This window comes from Protopterus annectens, chromosome 16.part0 (assembly GCF_019279795.1).
Source record: "Protopterus annectens isolate FY-2018-M chromosome 16.part0, PAN1.0, whole genome shotgun sequence".
Classification (NCBI taxonomy): Eukaryota; Metazoa; Chordata; order Ceratodontiformes; family Protopteridae; genus Protopterus; species Protopterus annectens.
In genome coordinates, this window is record NC_056750.1 from 751,325,426 (window position 1) to 751,341,146 (window position 15,721).

At 45.0% G+C, this 15,721-nt stretch overlaps 1 protein-coding gene across 1 annotated transcript in view; it reads right to left on the reverse strand.

Moving 5' to 3' along the window:
• PAPPA (pappalysin 1) overlaps nt 1-15,721 on the reverse strand; it is a 3,990,201-nt gene that overhangs the window by 2,861,347 nt on the left and 1,113,133 nt on the right. The window contains exon 5 of the mRNA XM_044058178.1: nt 8,752-8,944. Within this exon, the coding sequence (XP_043914113.1) occupies nt 8,752-8,944 (193 nt within the window). The remainder of the gene's footprint in view (nt 1-8,751; nt 8,945-15,721) is intronic.

Sequence of the window (15,721 nt, forward strand, 5' to 3'; positions counted from 1 at the left end):
GAATTATAGATAAACTCACTAAACTAGGTATCAATCCCTATGTCACAAGATGGGTTGCCAACTGGCTCACTGACAGAACCCACACTGTGAAAGTAGCAGACTCCAAATCCAACTTCAGACCAGTGACAAGTGGAGTACCACAGGGTTCAGTCCTGGGTCCTCTCCTGTTTGGTATCTACTTCTCTGAAGTACAGGCCAACACAGAAGGTCTTTGGCTAATGAAGTTTGCAGATGACTGCAAACTAGGAGCCATAATCAAAACTCCAAAAGATGTGTACATCCTACAAAAGGGCCTCACTGCGACAGATGCCTTGTGTCAAAGCCATGGCCACAAGCTCAATGCCAAAAAGTGCATTGTCGTCCCTTTTGGTAAAAACTCAGTACCCATGAACTACCACATAGGCGGTAGTCTACTTAACAATGAAAGTGTGATAAGAGATCTTGGGACACAGGTGGACAGTAGTCTCTCCTTTGATAATCACATCGCCACAGTAGTCAGGAAATCCTTCTACGTGGCACACCTCATCACAAAAGGTTTCTCATCCAGAAAAAAGAGGTAATTGTTCCCCACTACTCGTCACTCATTAGACCCATTACAGAGTACAATGCCCCTTTTGGTATGTACTTCACAAGACATCTACAACAACTGGAAAGGCCACAGAAATACCTCACAAAGAGGATTACCAGCATCAAACAGATGCCCTATGCAGACTGTCTCAAAAAACTGCAGCTTTACTCCGTTGCATATCGCCTACTCACAGGCGATCTCTGCCTAACACGCAAAGCTATGTCAAACCCAGAGCTTTTAGTCATGCTCCACTTAAAGAAATCCCAATCCCTACGAGCTACAGGGTCTAGGGACCTAAACCTTGTCACCACAATAAACAGAACTGGAGGGATAGATTCCTGTCCCAGAGACTTTCCATACTCTGGAACAAACTACCTATCTATATCAAAAAAGCTCCTCATTAGCGCTCTTCAAGAAAAATCTTGATGATTGGATGGGAGATAGGAAATTCACCCTGGGGATCACTTCTGTGGCTCTGCTCGACAGTGGCACAGGAAAATAATTTTTCCAGGGTACCATTGGCTAGGCTTATATAGGCCCTAGGGCTATTAGCCTAGTACCTACCTATGAACCTATGAACCTCCAAAACACTGAAAATGTAGCAAAAACTAAGTCTGACTGAAATGTTCAATGACAAGAAAGGTATTATTTTTGGCATTCGTACATCCACTTTTATTCTAGCACACCCTTGAATCCATGGCACACATTGAAGATGCCCAAAACCTTTTGTATGTTGGCCGACATCCGATTCTTGGCAAGATGCATCCTGCATAGCTTTACGCAATTGCAACAATGATCTAATGATGAACATATCAAGTGATTATTTCAGTGCCATAAAGGGCATAAGACTAAGCTAAGGCTGCCCATCTCACAATCCAACAAAATAGTTTCTAAACCTCATCACCTTCCAGCTGCTGCACGTATTAGCCAGTTTATGGTGAGTGATGTCTGAGAGACAGAATGTGATTCTGATGTTCTCCATGAAATGTGTTAAAAAGAAACAAATACACAGAAGGTCAGTGTGCCCACTATACATGCCTTCAGCATCTCAGGATTAATTAGAAGTTATGTACTTAACCATAACTTAGTATCTGTGCTGTCCATTCATTCTTCCTCACAACTGGGTTACGGATCCGAGGGTCAGATCCGTAACCCAGTCATAAGGAAGAATGAAACAGACAACATCACAGCAATATTTAGAATGAGTTTACATTATGCATAATATGCTACAGCTACTAAAAGATATGTTACGGTTTCTTCTTTTTTTTTCTCCTGTCTTCTCCACTAAGTTTTAAAACGACTTACTGTAATGTGTCACTACTTCCCAAAGAGTGGTTAATTCATCTTCAGTGTTTAAGAACTCTGACATGGTTGTCTGAGTAAACCAGGAACTAGTCTTTTTGCCAAGTTTTGTTTATGTTTTTGAACTTCCAACCTTGATATTCTAAGTCTTGCAATTAATTATAACAAAGCATGATGTTCCTCTAGTATCTTCTGTGTGGGATACTTATACAACATACTTTTCTTTTGGCAAAACTAAGAAATCATCTGGATTCAAAGGCAAATTAAAAATTAGAAGTTATGTACTCACCATAACGTTCCATCTGAGTAGGTGTATTCATTTGTCTGCAACCTGTGGGTTATGGATCCGATATCGGATCCGAACCGGCATGGTTTTCCAGCTATGGATCCAAGCTCTCAGCTCCTCCCCTCACCCATAATGCCCTGCTCTACCCTCATGACCTCAGATCGAGTTTGCCAACAGCAAGAACACCCTGAAAAGGGTAACACATAATATGCAGGAAACTGAAAGGCCAGGGGGATAGGAGGGCGGGATGGTTGCAGACAAATGAATACACCTACTCAGATGGAACGTTATGGTGAGTACATAACTTCTAAATCTGAAGTAGGAGATTCATTTGTCTGCAACCTGTGGGACAGAGTCCCCAGCTACCTGAATCTTGGGCGCCATCATGGAAGGATATTCCGAGCACCGGAGCCAAAGGATGCTCTACCCCTAGATGCAAGATCCAACTTATAGTGGGAGATAAAAGTATGAGATGAAGCCCACGTGGCTGCTGCACAAATATCATCTAGAGGAATCCTAGCCTTGAAGGCTGCCGAGGTAGATACTGACCGGGTTGAATGGGCATGAACACCCTCCGGTGCGGGCCTTCCTGAAGCTTGATAAGCCAATAAGATGCACTGTGAAATCCAGCGGGACAGAGAAACTTTAGAAATTGGCTTGCCCAAATTAAATTTTGCAAAGGAAATAAACAACTGGTCGGATTGCCTATGACCAGCCGTCCTGTTTAGATAAAATCTAAGTTGCCTGTGAACATCTAATGAGTGAAGCTTATATTCACCTTTGTTTTCATATTTAGGGAAGAAAACAGGGAGGTTAATAGATTGATTGATGTTTGCTTCAGAAGCGACTTTAGGAAGAAAGGACGGGTTGGTCTTGAGGTAGACACGGTCTGGATGAAATACCAAGTAAGGAGGTTTAGCTGATAATGCTTGAAGCTCTGAAACTCTCTTGGCCGATGTAATGGCTACCAAAAAGGCTGTCTTGTAAGACAAGAATTTGAGATCCACTGTAGCCGCTGGTTCGAAAGGGGGGGCGGTCAAGGCCTGTAGAACCAAAGAGAGGTCCCAAGGAGGAACCGCTTGTTTTACAGGGGGCCTGAGAAGAAAAGTACCTTTAAGGAAAATTTTACACAATTTGGCTGACATAAGAGGATTAGAGTCATGGCCAATGTGATAATGAGAAATTGCCGCCAGTTGTACTTTGACTGTGGAACTGCTGGCACCATCGTTAAAAAGAGTGGTTAGAAAGTCAAGCACTAATGGGAGAGGAACCGTGAAGGATTCAGGCCTTGCCGTTCCGCCCACAAAGAAAACCGCTTCCACTTGCTGCGGTAGACCTTCCTAGTGGACGGTTTATGAGCTGCCACCAGAATTGCCTTAACAGGTGACGAAATACCGGGAGTCCTGATCAAGAGTGGAACTGGAGCAGCCAAGCGGTCAGCTTCAGGTTGTCCAGATTCGGAGGAGGTATGCAGGATGGATGGGATATCAGATCCGAATCGGATCTAGAATCCAAGGAGGATTCACCGAGTGAGACCTTAGGAAGGGGAACCAGATCTGTCGAGGCCAAAACGGAGCAATGAGAATCATTCTGCAACCCACTCGAGAGGCTTTCTGAAGAACTTGGAGCATCAGAGGCAAGGGTGGATAAGCATACAGAAGACCGGGTGGCCAAGCATGCACCAGAGCGTCTCTTGGGGAACCTCCGGGAGGAGGTATCAGAGCGAAAAAACTGTCGCACTTGGTGTTTGAGGGAGAGGCAAAAAGATCGCATGAAGGAGTTCCCCACCGTGCGAATATGCGTTCCGCTACTTGACAATTGAGAGACCACTCGTAAGGGGTCAGAATGGTGCGACTGAGCTTGTCCGCTAGGATGTTGGACCGACCCGGAATGTGTGTTGCTATTAGAAAGCGGTTGGTGGAGATTGCCCATTCCCAAACTCTCATGGCTTCTCGACAAAGAGGGTAAGACCTTGTTCCCCCTTGCTTGATGATGTACCAGACCACAGACATGTTGTCCGATTGAATCGCAATTGTTCCCAAGGGAAGAAAGTCCTGAAGTGCTAGCAACGCTAAGAGCACTGCTCTCATCTCTAGAACGTTGATATGCAGTAAGGTCTCTGAATCGTTCCACGTGCCTTGGACGGTCCGGCCCATAAAATGCCCCCACCCGAGGCGGGAGGCGTCCGTGGTCACTGTGGCGAGAGGGGGAGAAGCACAAAATGGGCGGCCCCTGTGGAGATCCGGGGAGTGAAGCCACCACAAGAGGGACCGCTTGCAAGCCTTGCTGATCGCAATGGGATGATGCATGGGGAGAGCAAGGTATGACCACTGTACTAAGAGAGTCCACTGTAGGATGCGATATTGAGCCTGGCAAGAGGAAGAAGTGCTATAGCAGATGCCATGGACCCTAGAGCCCTCAGGACCAACTCCGCCGGAACAGAACTTGAGTGGAGAATGGCCCGCACCTGGAGCTGCAGATTTTGAACTCTGTCCGCAGTGAGGAAGGCTCGTAAACTCCTTGTGTCTAGCCTGGCCCCTATAAAATCTAAGAGCTGTGTGGGCGCCAGGTTGGATTTCTTTGTATTTATTGTAATGCCCAGAAAAGGAGCAAGATGGAGAAAGGAGTCTCGCGCCAATGAAAGTAGATGCCTTGTTGGAGCGGTAAGAAGCCAGTCGTCCAGGTAGGGAAAGACCTGCACCCCCTGAAGCCTCAAGTGGGCCGCTACCACTGCTAATACTTTGGTGAACACCCTGGGGGCTGTGGTGAGACCAAAGGGAAGGACCCAGAACTGGTAGTGACTGGCTCCCAGCCGGAAGCGGAGGAACCTCCTGGAGCGCCTGTCCATCAGGATGTGGTAGTACGCGTCCTTGAGGTCTATCGAGCACATCCAGTGATTTTCTCCCAGAAGGGGGAGAATAGATTGCAGAGTGACCATTCGAATTTTTCTTTGGGGACTGCCAGATTCAAGAGAGAGGTCTAGGATTGGTCTTAGTTCCCCGTCTTCTTTGGCACTAAAAGAACCTGGAGTAGAACCCTGATCCGATCTGGTCTGGGGGGACGGGCTGGATGGCTCTTTTCTTTAGCAGATGGCCAATTTCTGCCAAAGCGGCCTCCCGTTGACCGGGTGGGACGTCTGGGAGGGACTTCAACTTTGGAAGGTGAAGGAAAGGGATGCGATATCCTCTGGATATGATTTGGAGAACCCAGCGGTCTGATGTTATGGACTCCCATGCCGCTAGGTGCCCCGAAAAACGTCCCCCGACTGCCTCCAGAGTGGGGCAGTCGGGCAACCCCTCAGGGTTGCTGCGTGGGCCGTTCAGGGAAAGGTTCCCTGGACCCGGAGTTTCTGGGAGCCCCTCTGCCTCTAGGGCGGCGTCCTCCCTGTCCTCCTCTGCCACGGAAGGACTGGTTGTCCGGAGCAGGTGGGACTGCTGCGACTTCCGGAACCACATCTTCTTCTGACCCTTTTGGTTCCTAGAGTAGGGCCTCTGGGGTGCAGAGAAGCGGATTCCGACGGCAGACAGCGTCTTCCCGTCCTTCTCGCTCTGGGTCAACGTTTCGCGAACGGTTTTGCCAAAGAGAGCAGAACCATCAAAGGGGGCATTCGCAAATGACGCTTTGAAGGGCTCAGAAAATATGCAGTGACGGAGCCAGGCCTGACGTCTAGTGACTAGGCCTGCCCCCGCAGCTCTAGCGGCGCCTTCCGTAGCGTGGGAGAGTAGCCGCATAGAGGTATTAGTAACTGACCTAAGAGTGGCCATACGGGTGGAGTGCAGAACCCTGTCCTCCTCCGACATGGACTCTGGGGGAGATGCAGCATATTCTTTAATGAGATCTCGCTGCATCCTAATGACATGTGCCAAGTAGTTCAGTGCCCTTACCGAGAAGGTCGCTGAACTAAACATCCGCTTCCCCAAGCGGTCCATCATCCGAGACTCCTTGCTCGGGATGGACTGAGGGACTCTCCTGAGCAAGTTCCCTCTTGGTGGCCGCCGTCAACATGGCATCTACCGGAGGCCCCTTACTCCAATGGGCACGGTCGGACGGTGGGCTAAGGATCCTATCGGGCCTCTTAGGAATTGGCTCCACGGTGTCCGGTTCCTTCCACGCCCTGGTGGTAATGAGGTCCACCAGGGGGTCGGCAGGGGGGACACCCAAGAGGTAGACGGGCCCGCTTCAAATGCCTCCAAGAACACGGACTCGTCCGAGGAAGACTTGGGGCAGACCACCCCTTATACGGAGCATTTCCATGATGTCTCCAAATGAGACATCCTCGGGGTGACCGTGGGGAGCCTTCCCCTTCCTCCAAGTCCGTGTCTTCCGTGAGAGACTCGGGGAGTCAATGTGCCTCCTTTTGCACGTATGCTTGCGAGGGACATCCTCTGGGGGCTGTCAGAGGACTCCTCGCAAGCAGCAACTTGTTCCATTGGAGCAACTTGGGGCACAGAAGCGGGCTGTCCCAAGGGCCGGATGGTGGAAGCCTGGCCCAGTGCAGAGGGAGCGGGCGGAGCCGAACAAGTGCCGGGGTCCGGAGACCCTCAACAGGGCCCTCTCCACTACATCAAACGCCGAAGGGAGCCGACCTCGACCAAAGGATCCGACAATCGGCTCCCCTCGGATCCGAAGAGTGGATCGAGCCGGCGCCGCCGGATCCGAAGGGACAGTGCGCTCTGACACAGACGGCGCCGAAGGAGCACTGATCCCCCCGGATCCGAGGCTCGGATCCAGGCTCCGAGAGGTCGGATCCGATGCACTCGAGGGCAGGGTCGGATCCGAAGTACCAAGTACTATCGGCGCCGACCCACCCCCCGCCCCGCTGCTCGGCTCCAGCTGCTCCGAACCCGGATAGCAGGTCGGAGAAGGAGCAATAGGTTTGAAAAAGGGTGTTGAGCTCCCCCCCAGAGGGGGGGGAGGCAAGAGCACTCCCATCTGCATCTGGGCCTGGATGAACCTTCTCATCATCCGGTCCAGATCAGCATCCGAAAGGCTATACGTAGATCTCGACGAGGCTACCGAGGTAGGCCTGGAGTGCCTCCTCGATAGCCTCGACGGAGATCGGGCCTCCTCCTCCTCAGGTCCCGGTGAAAAGCACACTGGAGACTGGAGCCGAGAAGGAGGAGACCGAGCCGACAACGGAGCCGGGGGAGAAGCCCGCTTGGCTGGCAGGGCCGAAACAGAGGTCTCGGCCCGCCGCTTGTGGTGCTTCTCCCTCCGGTCCTTTTTCCTAGCATCCCTCTCCTCCGAACCAGAAACGGGAGGTTGAGTCCCAGGAGGAGGAGGGGGTGCCACAGAGGGAAGAACCGAAGGCACGGTTACTCCCGAAGGAGCGGAGGTAGGAGCCGAGTCCGGCGGTAAGAGGCCCGCCAAAACAAGCTTGGACCTCCGCTCCTTCAGTGCCCTGGGGTTGAACCCTGCACAAATGGAGCATCCAGATGTGAGGTGTTCAACCCCCAGGCATCTAACACACCGAGTGTGGCCATCAGCTGGTGAAAGCTTATGGCCACACTCGGAGCATTTAGAAAATATAGATTTGGGCTGTTCAGCCATCCCAATCTATAAAGAAGTTACTAAACTAAAGTAACTAAACAATATACACACACAGGCCCAACACACACACACTACGCCAACAGCGAGGGGAGGGAAATAATTTTAGATTAACTCTAAAAGTAAAAATATCAAAGGGGAAACCTACACTTTCACACAAAAAATCAATAAAAAACTTCAAAATTCTAATATTAACTGTAGAAAACTAGCACTTAGCTTGAGAGCTTTAGAAACCAATCCTGTCACCATGCGCGGCAAACGAGATCTGAGGTCATGAGGGTAGAGCAGGGCATTATGGGTGAGGGGAGGAGCTGAGAGCTTGGATCCATAGCTGGAAAACCATGCCGGTTCGGATCCGATATCGGATCCATAACCCACAGGTTGCAGACAAATGAATCTCCTACTTCAGATCTACAATTATACCATACTAAGCATATAGAAGCAGATTACAATGCACATTTTAAATAACTTTTTGGTCCCTATCTCCACCCAAATATCAGCCTTTCTGCAAAAATATATCCCTTTGTTCCCTGTGTGGTAAGAGCCAACTGAAGGAGATCATTATCCCAGCAGCCATTAGGGATTTTCTTAGTTAACCCTACTAGCCGCTACTCCCATTTTCTGATGTATGAGTGCTTGCAGGTGCAAGGGCCTAAAAAGCCTTTCCCATGAATGCGCTCATTCCTACACACACCGCACCGTAAAGGCTGCAGTATTTGGCAGGACCAGGCACATGTGTACAGCCATCTGCTGAATGCCATGCGCCTTTCTATCCAGTAGGTACTGGCACTGCAATGATCCTACCACCTCCTTACACACAGAATGGACAAGCTGGTGTCAATCACTCAATCCTCCCCTCCCCACCCAGCTGCTCCAGCACCCAAACCACTAAATAATGTCAGGATATCTATGTCACAGTCAAGGGTTCATCTCACTCTACCATGGAGCTGAGCACAAAGGACATTTTAATCAAAGAGCAACTCGACCAAACATTCATAAATTACACTACTGCAAAGCAAATTTTAAAGAAAAGAAGCTTAGTTTTCACCTTTCATAGAAATGGTTGTCAAGAGGTGGAAACCACTCCAGTGTTAAGGAGGATGAATCCCGATGCACTATTTGAGGAGCAATAGGAACTGGTGCTGGCTTCTTACTAGTTTGCCAGGTCTTGTAGACTAAATCCAAGTAGCAGTGCATTCGTGCAACTTGATTGGGTGTGAAAGAATTTGTGCAGACATTATCTAAAACAAACAAAAACAAAAGTGACAACAAATACATATCTACATTATAGTTTATTTGTAGATCTGCATGCCTAAAAGTTTAAAAAGCCAAATTAGGTCCCCTGTATTTAACTGACTTTGAAGGATTTAGCATGGTCATCATTTTATGAGAAAGCAAAGGAAGAAAGTTAGAGAAAATAAGAGAAAAAAATTTCTTTAAAATTTCCAATATGTGTATTAAGTTTTTAGATCATGTCAAGAGCAATACCTTTTTAATACATTTTAGGTATATCATCACTATCAGGTTCACATTATAAGCAAAATCTAATAAAGGCAGAAACAGATTTACGTTGTACTGATCAATTTAGGTAAACTCATTACAAGACGTTATTAAGTAGTGCAGCCAATGTTAGAACTCAAATGCATTTGCCAAACGTATTATGACACTTGAACTTAGACGTTTCTAAAGTATAATACAATATCCAGATCTCATGTTCCTCATAAAGTATTCACACATTAAGACTCAAATCAAAGCAATAATTAAAGGGTTCAACATTTTAGTAATAATCATGTGAAAATGAAGTGATCTACCTCAAAGTAAGCAAATGAGTTTGCTACATTTAAAACCAAAATGTTATATTAATCCTTTACTGTAGCATGACAGACTGTGTAACAATACGGCAAAGAGATTATTCTCAGGTTTTAGCAAAGCTAGCAAAAAAAGGAACACATCTACAAAGAATGGATACCTTCTGTTAACTACTTCCATGTCAACAGAACCTTTATTGTCAAAATTTAAAATCATGTATTATTGCAGTTTAAATACCTAAAACATGCTTTTTACATGATATACTACACTCATCTTTACCTGGCAGGAATTCTGATGTATTACTGAGTCTTTCACTTGTAGCACTGCCACCACTTTTACACCACTGTGATGTCAAAAACAGACATAATTTCTAATGAGGCTGCATCAGATCAGATTCCTTTCTTTTTTTTTTTTTTTTATTTATTTTTTTATTTCATTCTTCCTGCTATAAGGGCGGCCGCGGTGGTGCAGCGGTTAGTGATGCCGCCTCACAGCAAGAGGCTGTCTGGTTCGATCCTCGGCTGGGGTGCCTTCTGTGCGGAGTTTGCATGTCCTCCCTGTGGTCTCATGGGTTTCCTCCGGGTGCTCCGGTTTCCTCCCGCATCCCAAAGACATGCTGTAGGTGGATTGGACACTCCAAATTGGTGTGAGTGTGTGTGTGTGTGTGTGTGTGTGTGTGTGTGTGTGTGTGTGTGTGTGTGTGTGTGTGCCTTCTGTGGAAGGTTGGGCGCCGGGCTGGCAACTCAACACTGTAAAACTCCACTGCCAATCATGAGCGGACAGTTGATCCGCTGTGGCGACCCCTAACTGGGAAAAGCCGAAAGAAGAAGAAGATTTCATTCCTGCTATATACATGCTGACCAGCAAGCCCTGCCAAAATGTTTCCATAAATGGAAGGAAAACTGGTAACTGCATGACCAACACCAAGACACCATGAAGGATTTCCTATTTTTATGACTATGGCTTTGCAGCTGATGCACATGCTATCTGATGCAACAGCCTGATACACCTTCCCTTCTGCATAAATCTTCTCCTGCAAGTGTCGGAAAAGATTCCATGCAAACACATCTTGGCAAAGCCAGGTGTATATATCTGGCTATGTACTGCATTCCTCACAAGTTACAAATGAAACGGCAGCAGTCATATTCATTGACTCTCAGTTCAGTGATGCACGATTCAGTGAATGTAATTTGTCAATTATTGTTAGGGAAATGACCCTTTATACATGATTCTGGTTATATTAATGAAAAGAGTGACGGAAGTTTCCATCTTGCATAGTGGGTGTGGAACGCACTTTCACCACTATAGGCATTTATTTCTGTTTTCTGAGGACTGTTTTGCAAAATTTTTGTTTAATGAACGGTGTTCTGTGAAACAGGTTGCTTTGGACTATATTTTAATCTCTCAACCATAAATTAAATTATCTTTTTTTCAACTCAGCCATGTTCTGAAAAACAGCTCTCATAAAAATTTCATTTTGTTCAAAGATGTTTTTTTCAGGTAACTTTTTTTGTACCAGGGAAGGAAGCTACACTTTGAAAGAAAGACTGTGTTTTCAAACAGTATGATACATATTCCTAGTACTTGCCCAACATATAATGGTTTGCTAGCAAGGATGCATTTATTAAATGGTTCTGCTCTCACATTTAATTCACTATTTTTAATACACAAGTTTATCTTTGAAGTTTTGAAGTCCTGCCTGAATTTGTATTTTTTAAATCATTTTGACTGTGAAGCGTGGAAAGCTTCTGACAACTACATTCTTACAGTGTCTCACCATATCCATGAAGAGTAGAACATGAAGACCATATTAAGAGGCATTTCTGTCCATCTGCTTTCAATACTGTTTTTAGCTAATTCAGGATAAAGATGAGCCAGGGTCCATGCTGAAAAAAGGTACAATTGTCTAAGTTATACTTACCATAACAGTAGATGATCAGATTTCTCATTGTTGCAATAGTCTTTTGGCTATACAATTGCATCCTGCCTAAGATACAGCAACCAGCCAGCTTCACAAAGCTCTGGCTCTCTTCCATACCTGCACTCTAACTATGCTGATTGGACATTCCAGAGGAGGGAAATCAGCAGCCAGAGTGAAGAAATCTTCAGGACTTTTTTGCCTACGCACAGAAAACAGCACACTCGTCCTGAACTTCAAAAAGATATAAATAATAACAAACAAATTAGCCATGCTCTGAAAAACAGCTCTCACAAAATTTCATTTTGCTCAAAGATTTTTTTCAGATAACTTTTATTTGTACCAGGGAAGGAAGCTACAGTAACAAACAACTATAAATCCCAACAGCTACTATATACAGAAGTAGGGGAATGGTAGTGTGGGTGCAGCTACTGCAGCAGTGAGAAATTCAAACATCTACTGTTATGGTAAGAGCAACTTACACAACTGTTGAGTGTTCATCAGTCTTGATGCTTCAGTATCCTTTTCGTTATATAGGTCGATTACCAAACCATAACCGACCTGGGAGTAGAAAGGATAGGGATCCAGGAGCCCCTAGAGAATGGTCCTAGCAAAGCCAATCCTGGACGTGGAAAAAGTATTCAGTTTGTAATCCTTTGTAAAAGTATTTACAGAGGACCAAGTTGCTCTCTCTAGAATGCCTTTAAAGTCCACCCCTTTCCAATATGCCACTGTAGATGCCAAGGTTCTAGGAGAATGCACATCTATACTACCTGGAACTGACTTACCACAGCGGGTATAACAAAAGGCAATAGCTGAGGACAACCATCTCAAAATAGTCTGTTTTGACATGGACTGTCCTTTCTTAGTCCACCCATACAAAATAAACAGCTGATCTGTTTTTCTAAAGGACTTAGTTCCATCAATATAGTACCTGAGCTGCCTATGCACATCGAGAGTTTGTAGAATCTTTTCTGCCTGGTTCTGGGGATCTGGACATAACATTAGGAGACTGTTGACTTGATTCAAAGTAAATTCTGAAACAACTTCAGGCATAAATGAGGGATTTGATCTTAATGTAACTCTATCCTATGGAAGACTAGATAGGGTTTATCAGCCACGAGACCTTGTGACTCATACTTTTCTTGCAGATATCAGAGCAATAAAAAGAACAGTCTTCCAAGAAATGAGCCTTAAATCATCTTGAGAAACTGGTTCAAAGGGAGACATAGTTAACTTTCCATTGCAAAGATAAGATGCCAGGAATGGGCCACCTGTTTGTAGGAGACCTAGTATGCAAAACTCTCTTCAGAAACAGTTTTACTAAAAACAGAGATAAAGGGGGAGGTTCCATGGGCAGACATGCTGATATGGCCACAAAATGTACCATGACAGAGGACTAAGAAAGGGAAGTGGAAAGTAACTCACATAAAAATTTCAGAACCAGTGGTACATAATCCTTGATACATCTATAGTTATTGGCTAGGTACCAATTAGAAAATATTTTTCACTTGCCAATATATACTTTTTTAGTAGCAGGTTTTCTTGCCTCCTTTAGCACCTGCTGAAAAAGATACCTAGAAGGAATCAAAATGACGTCCTCCAGGGAATTAGTTTTTGCTGCTTGTGATTGAAGTATATCACACGTCTTGTGTGAGTAGGTCCAATCTGTGAGGAAGCTTTTGATAACTGTCCTTGGCTAGCTCTACAAGAAGGGAAAACAAATGTTGTCTGGGCCAAAAGGGAGTCACCATAATGATTTTTGGAGAGTCCTTCTGAATCTTCAGAATTACTCTGGGTAGAAGAAGAAAAGGTCAAATGCGAAAAGGAACTTTCACAACCACGGGAATGAAAATGCATCTGTTTTCCAAGCTTGCCTGCAAGGAACCCTGGAGCAGAACTTTTTCAATTGTCTGTTTTGAAAGGAGGCAAACAGATCTATTTGAGGTGTTCCCCACAAATTAATCAATTCCTGGAAGACTCCCCTAATTCAATTTCCATTTGTGAGGGTCTGTCCTGGCCATACACCGCTTGTCTGCCACTACATTTTGCTCTGATGGAATACAAGATTCATGGAGGATTAAGGAATGCTGTAGAACTAACTCCCAAACCATCATAGCTAGTTTGTACACAGGGTATGACTTGGTGTTTGTTTATATACCACATCACAGCAATGTTGTCTATAATCACCTGAAGAGGTCCTGGGGACCATAGATGATGAAGAGATTTTAAGGCATGAATCAGAGCAAACATTGCTTTGATATTTATATGCTTTGGTCTGTCTGAGGAGTTCCACAGGTCTTGCACCTTAACCCAATAGAAACTGTTCTACAAGCAAATTCTGAGGCATTTGTAGTTATAGACTGACTGGGGATATGAGAAGAAAAAGGAAGACCTAGATTTAAAGCCATTTCTTATCTCCACAGTTCATTTTTCACAAGGCCCAAAACTGTAATCTAATATTCCACCAGATGAAGATGATTTGCCTGTTTTTTTACAAACCTCTGAATTTTTCTCATACCTAACTTGGTGAATGGAATCGTGAGAATCATAGAGACCATGAACCCTAGTATCCTGAGATATTCTCTTGTGAAAGTCTGAGAATGATTATTGAAGCTCAGGAAAGTTTCCAGGTAAATGTCCACCTTCTCCTATGTAAGAAAAGCCTTTTCCTAAGAACGGTCTGAAAGGCAGCCCATAAATACAAGCTTATGTGACAGAGTCAGAGGATTTTTGTACATTTATCTGGAGTCCCATACTGGAGAGAAGTAATAGCTATGTTAAGGAATCTTGATACCTGGGAAAAGTTTACAATGGAGTTAGACACTTTGTAAACAATGTAGATATCCCAAAGGGCAATGCACAGTACTGATAATTTAACCCTGACACAGAGAAGCTGAGAAATGTCTTGAAACGTGTGGCTATGGGAAAGTGATGGTAAGCGTCTCTTAGATTGAATGCTACCATGACGTGCAAGGGAGACATGGGGGTAACAATGTTTGAAGGATCAGCATTTTGAATACTGGAACTTTCATAAATAGACTGAGAAAGGAAATATCCAGGACTGATCTCCAAGACGGATCTTTCTTTGGTAACAGAAACATTCTGGAAGAGAAGACTTTGTCCCTTTGACTTAAAGGCACTGGTTCTATAACTCCTAGGTTGAGCAAGTGATTAAGGACCTGAAGGAAAAAAAAACTGTGGTTTAGAGGGTAAGGAAGAATTCCCCTGAAAGGAGGTATTTGCATTTAGTACCAACTGTACCCATCTAGAACCACTCTTCACAGCCAAGAATCTGTAACAATCTGCACCACATTGGGAATGTAAGGAACCAGTTTTTAGGGCAGATTTTGAGAGATAGGGGCAGGAGGGAAGGGTATGTGGGATAAAATGTCTGCATAGTCATTCTTTAAACTGTCATTTTCTGGAATGGATTATTATTTCTTATTGTTCCGCTCCTGCCATCTCTTTTTCATTCCCTGTTTCCCTTGCATTGGCAGGGACTGCATATTTTGTTTCTTAAAAGGAAAAAAGGATTTAGGAGATTTGCAAATGGAGTGCTTGAAAAATCTTAGACACTCCCTGAATCAACTTGCCTCTTTCATAAAATCATTTGAGGACATAAGCAGCAGAAGTGCCAAACAAAACCTGCTTATATAGTTCAAAATTCAAAATTTCATATTTTACATCATCAGCAAACTTCTGGTTACATATGCAGGCACATCTCCTCAAAACTGTAGCAATAGTAGTGGCCATAGACACAGTAGCTGTATGATCATGCACACTCTTTAAAGCATGTTACGATACCTGGAAAATGTTAGAAACAGAATTAAGAAAATAGCTATCCTCTGAAGCAAGAGAGTCGGAGTACTACCTCAAACCATCTGCACAAACTAGGATAAACCTCCACATATGTGCTTGGTAGTTGACAACTTTATAAGCTAATGTGGTGGAAGAGAAAATTCTCTTACCAAATCTGTTCAACACCTTGCCTTCTTTGTCTACTGGGGAGGGACTGGTAGTAATAAGAAGTTATGTACCTACCATAACGTTCCATGTTAAGTTGCCTATCTCGCCTTCATTTTTGCTGGATGGGTTCGGAGCCGACCTTCGGCTCCGACTCGGCCTTTTACTAAAGCTTGAGAGCTATTTACCAGCTCGAGGCCTCCCCTTATCCCACAATGCTAGGCGTCAGATACCCAGATCTCGTTTGCCGCTTCAGCTACGAGGTTGCGTTTTTTACCGGCTCCAGGTCGTATAATTCTTTTACTACTGTTTTTACTGTCAGTGT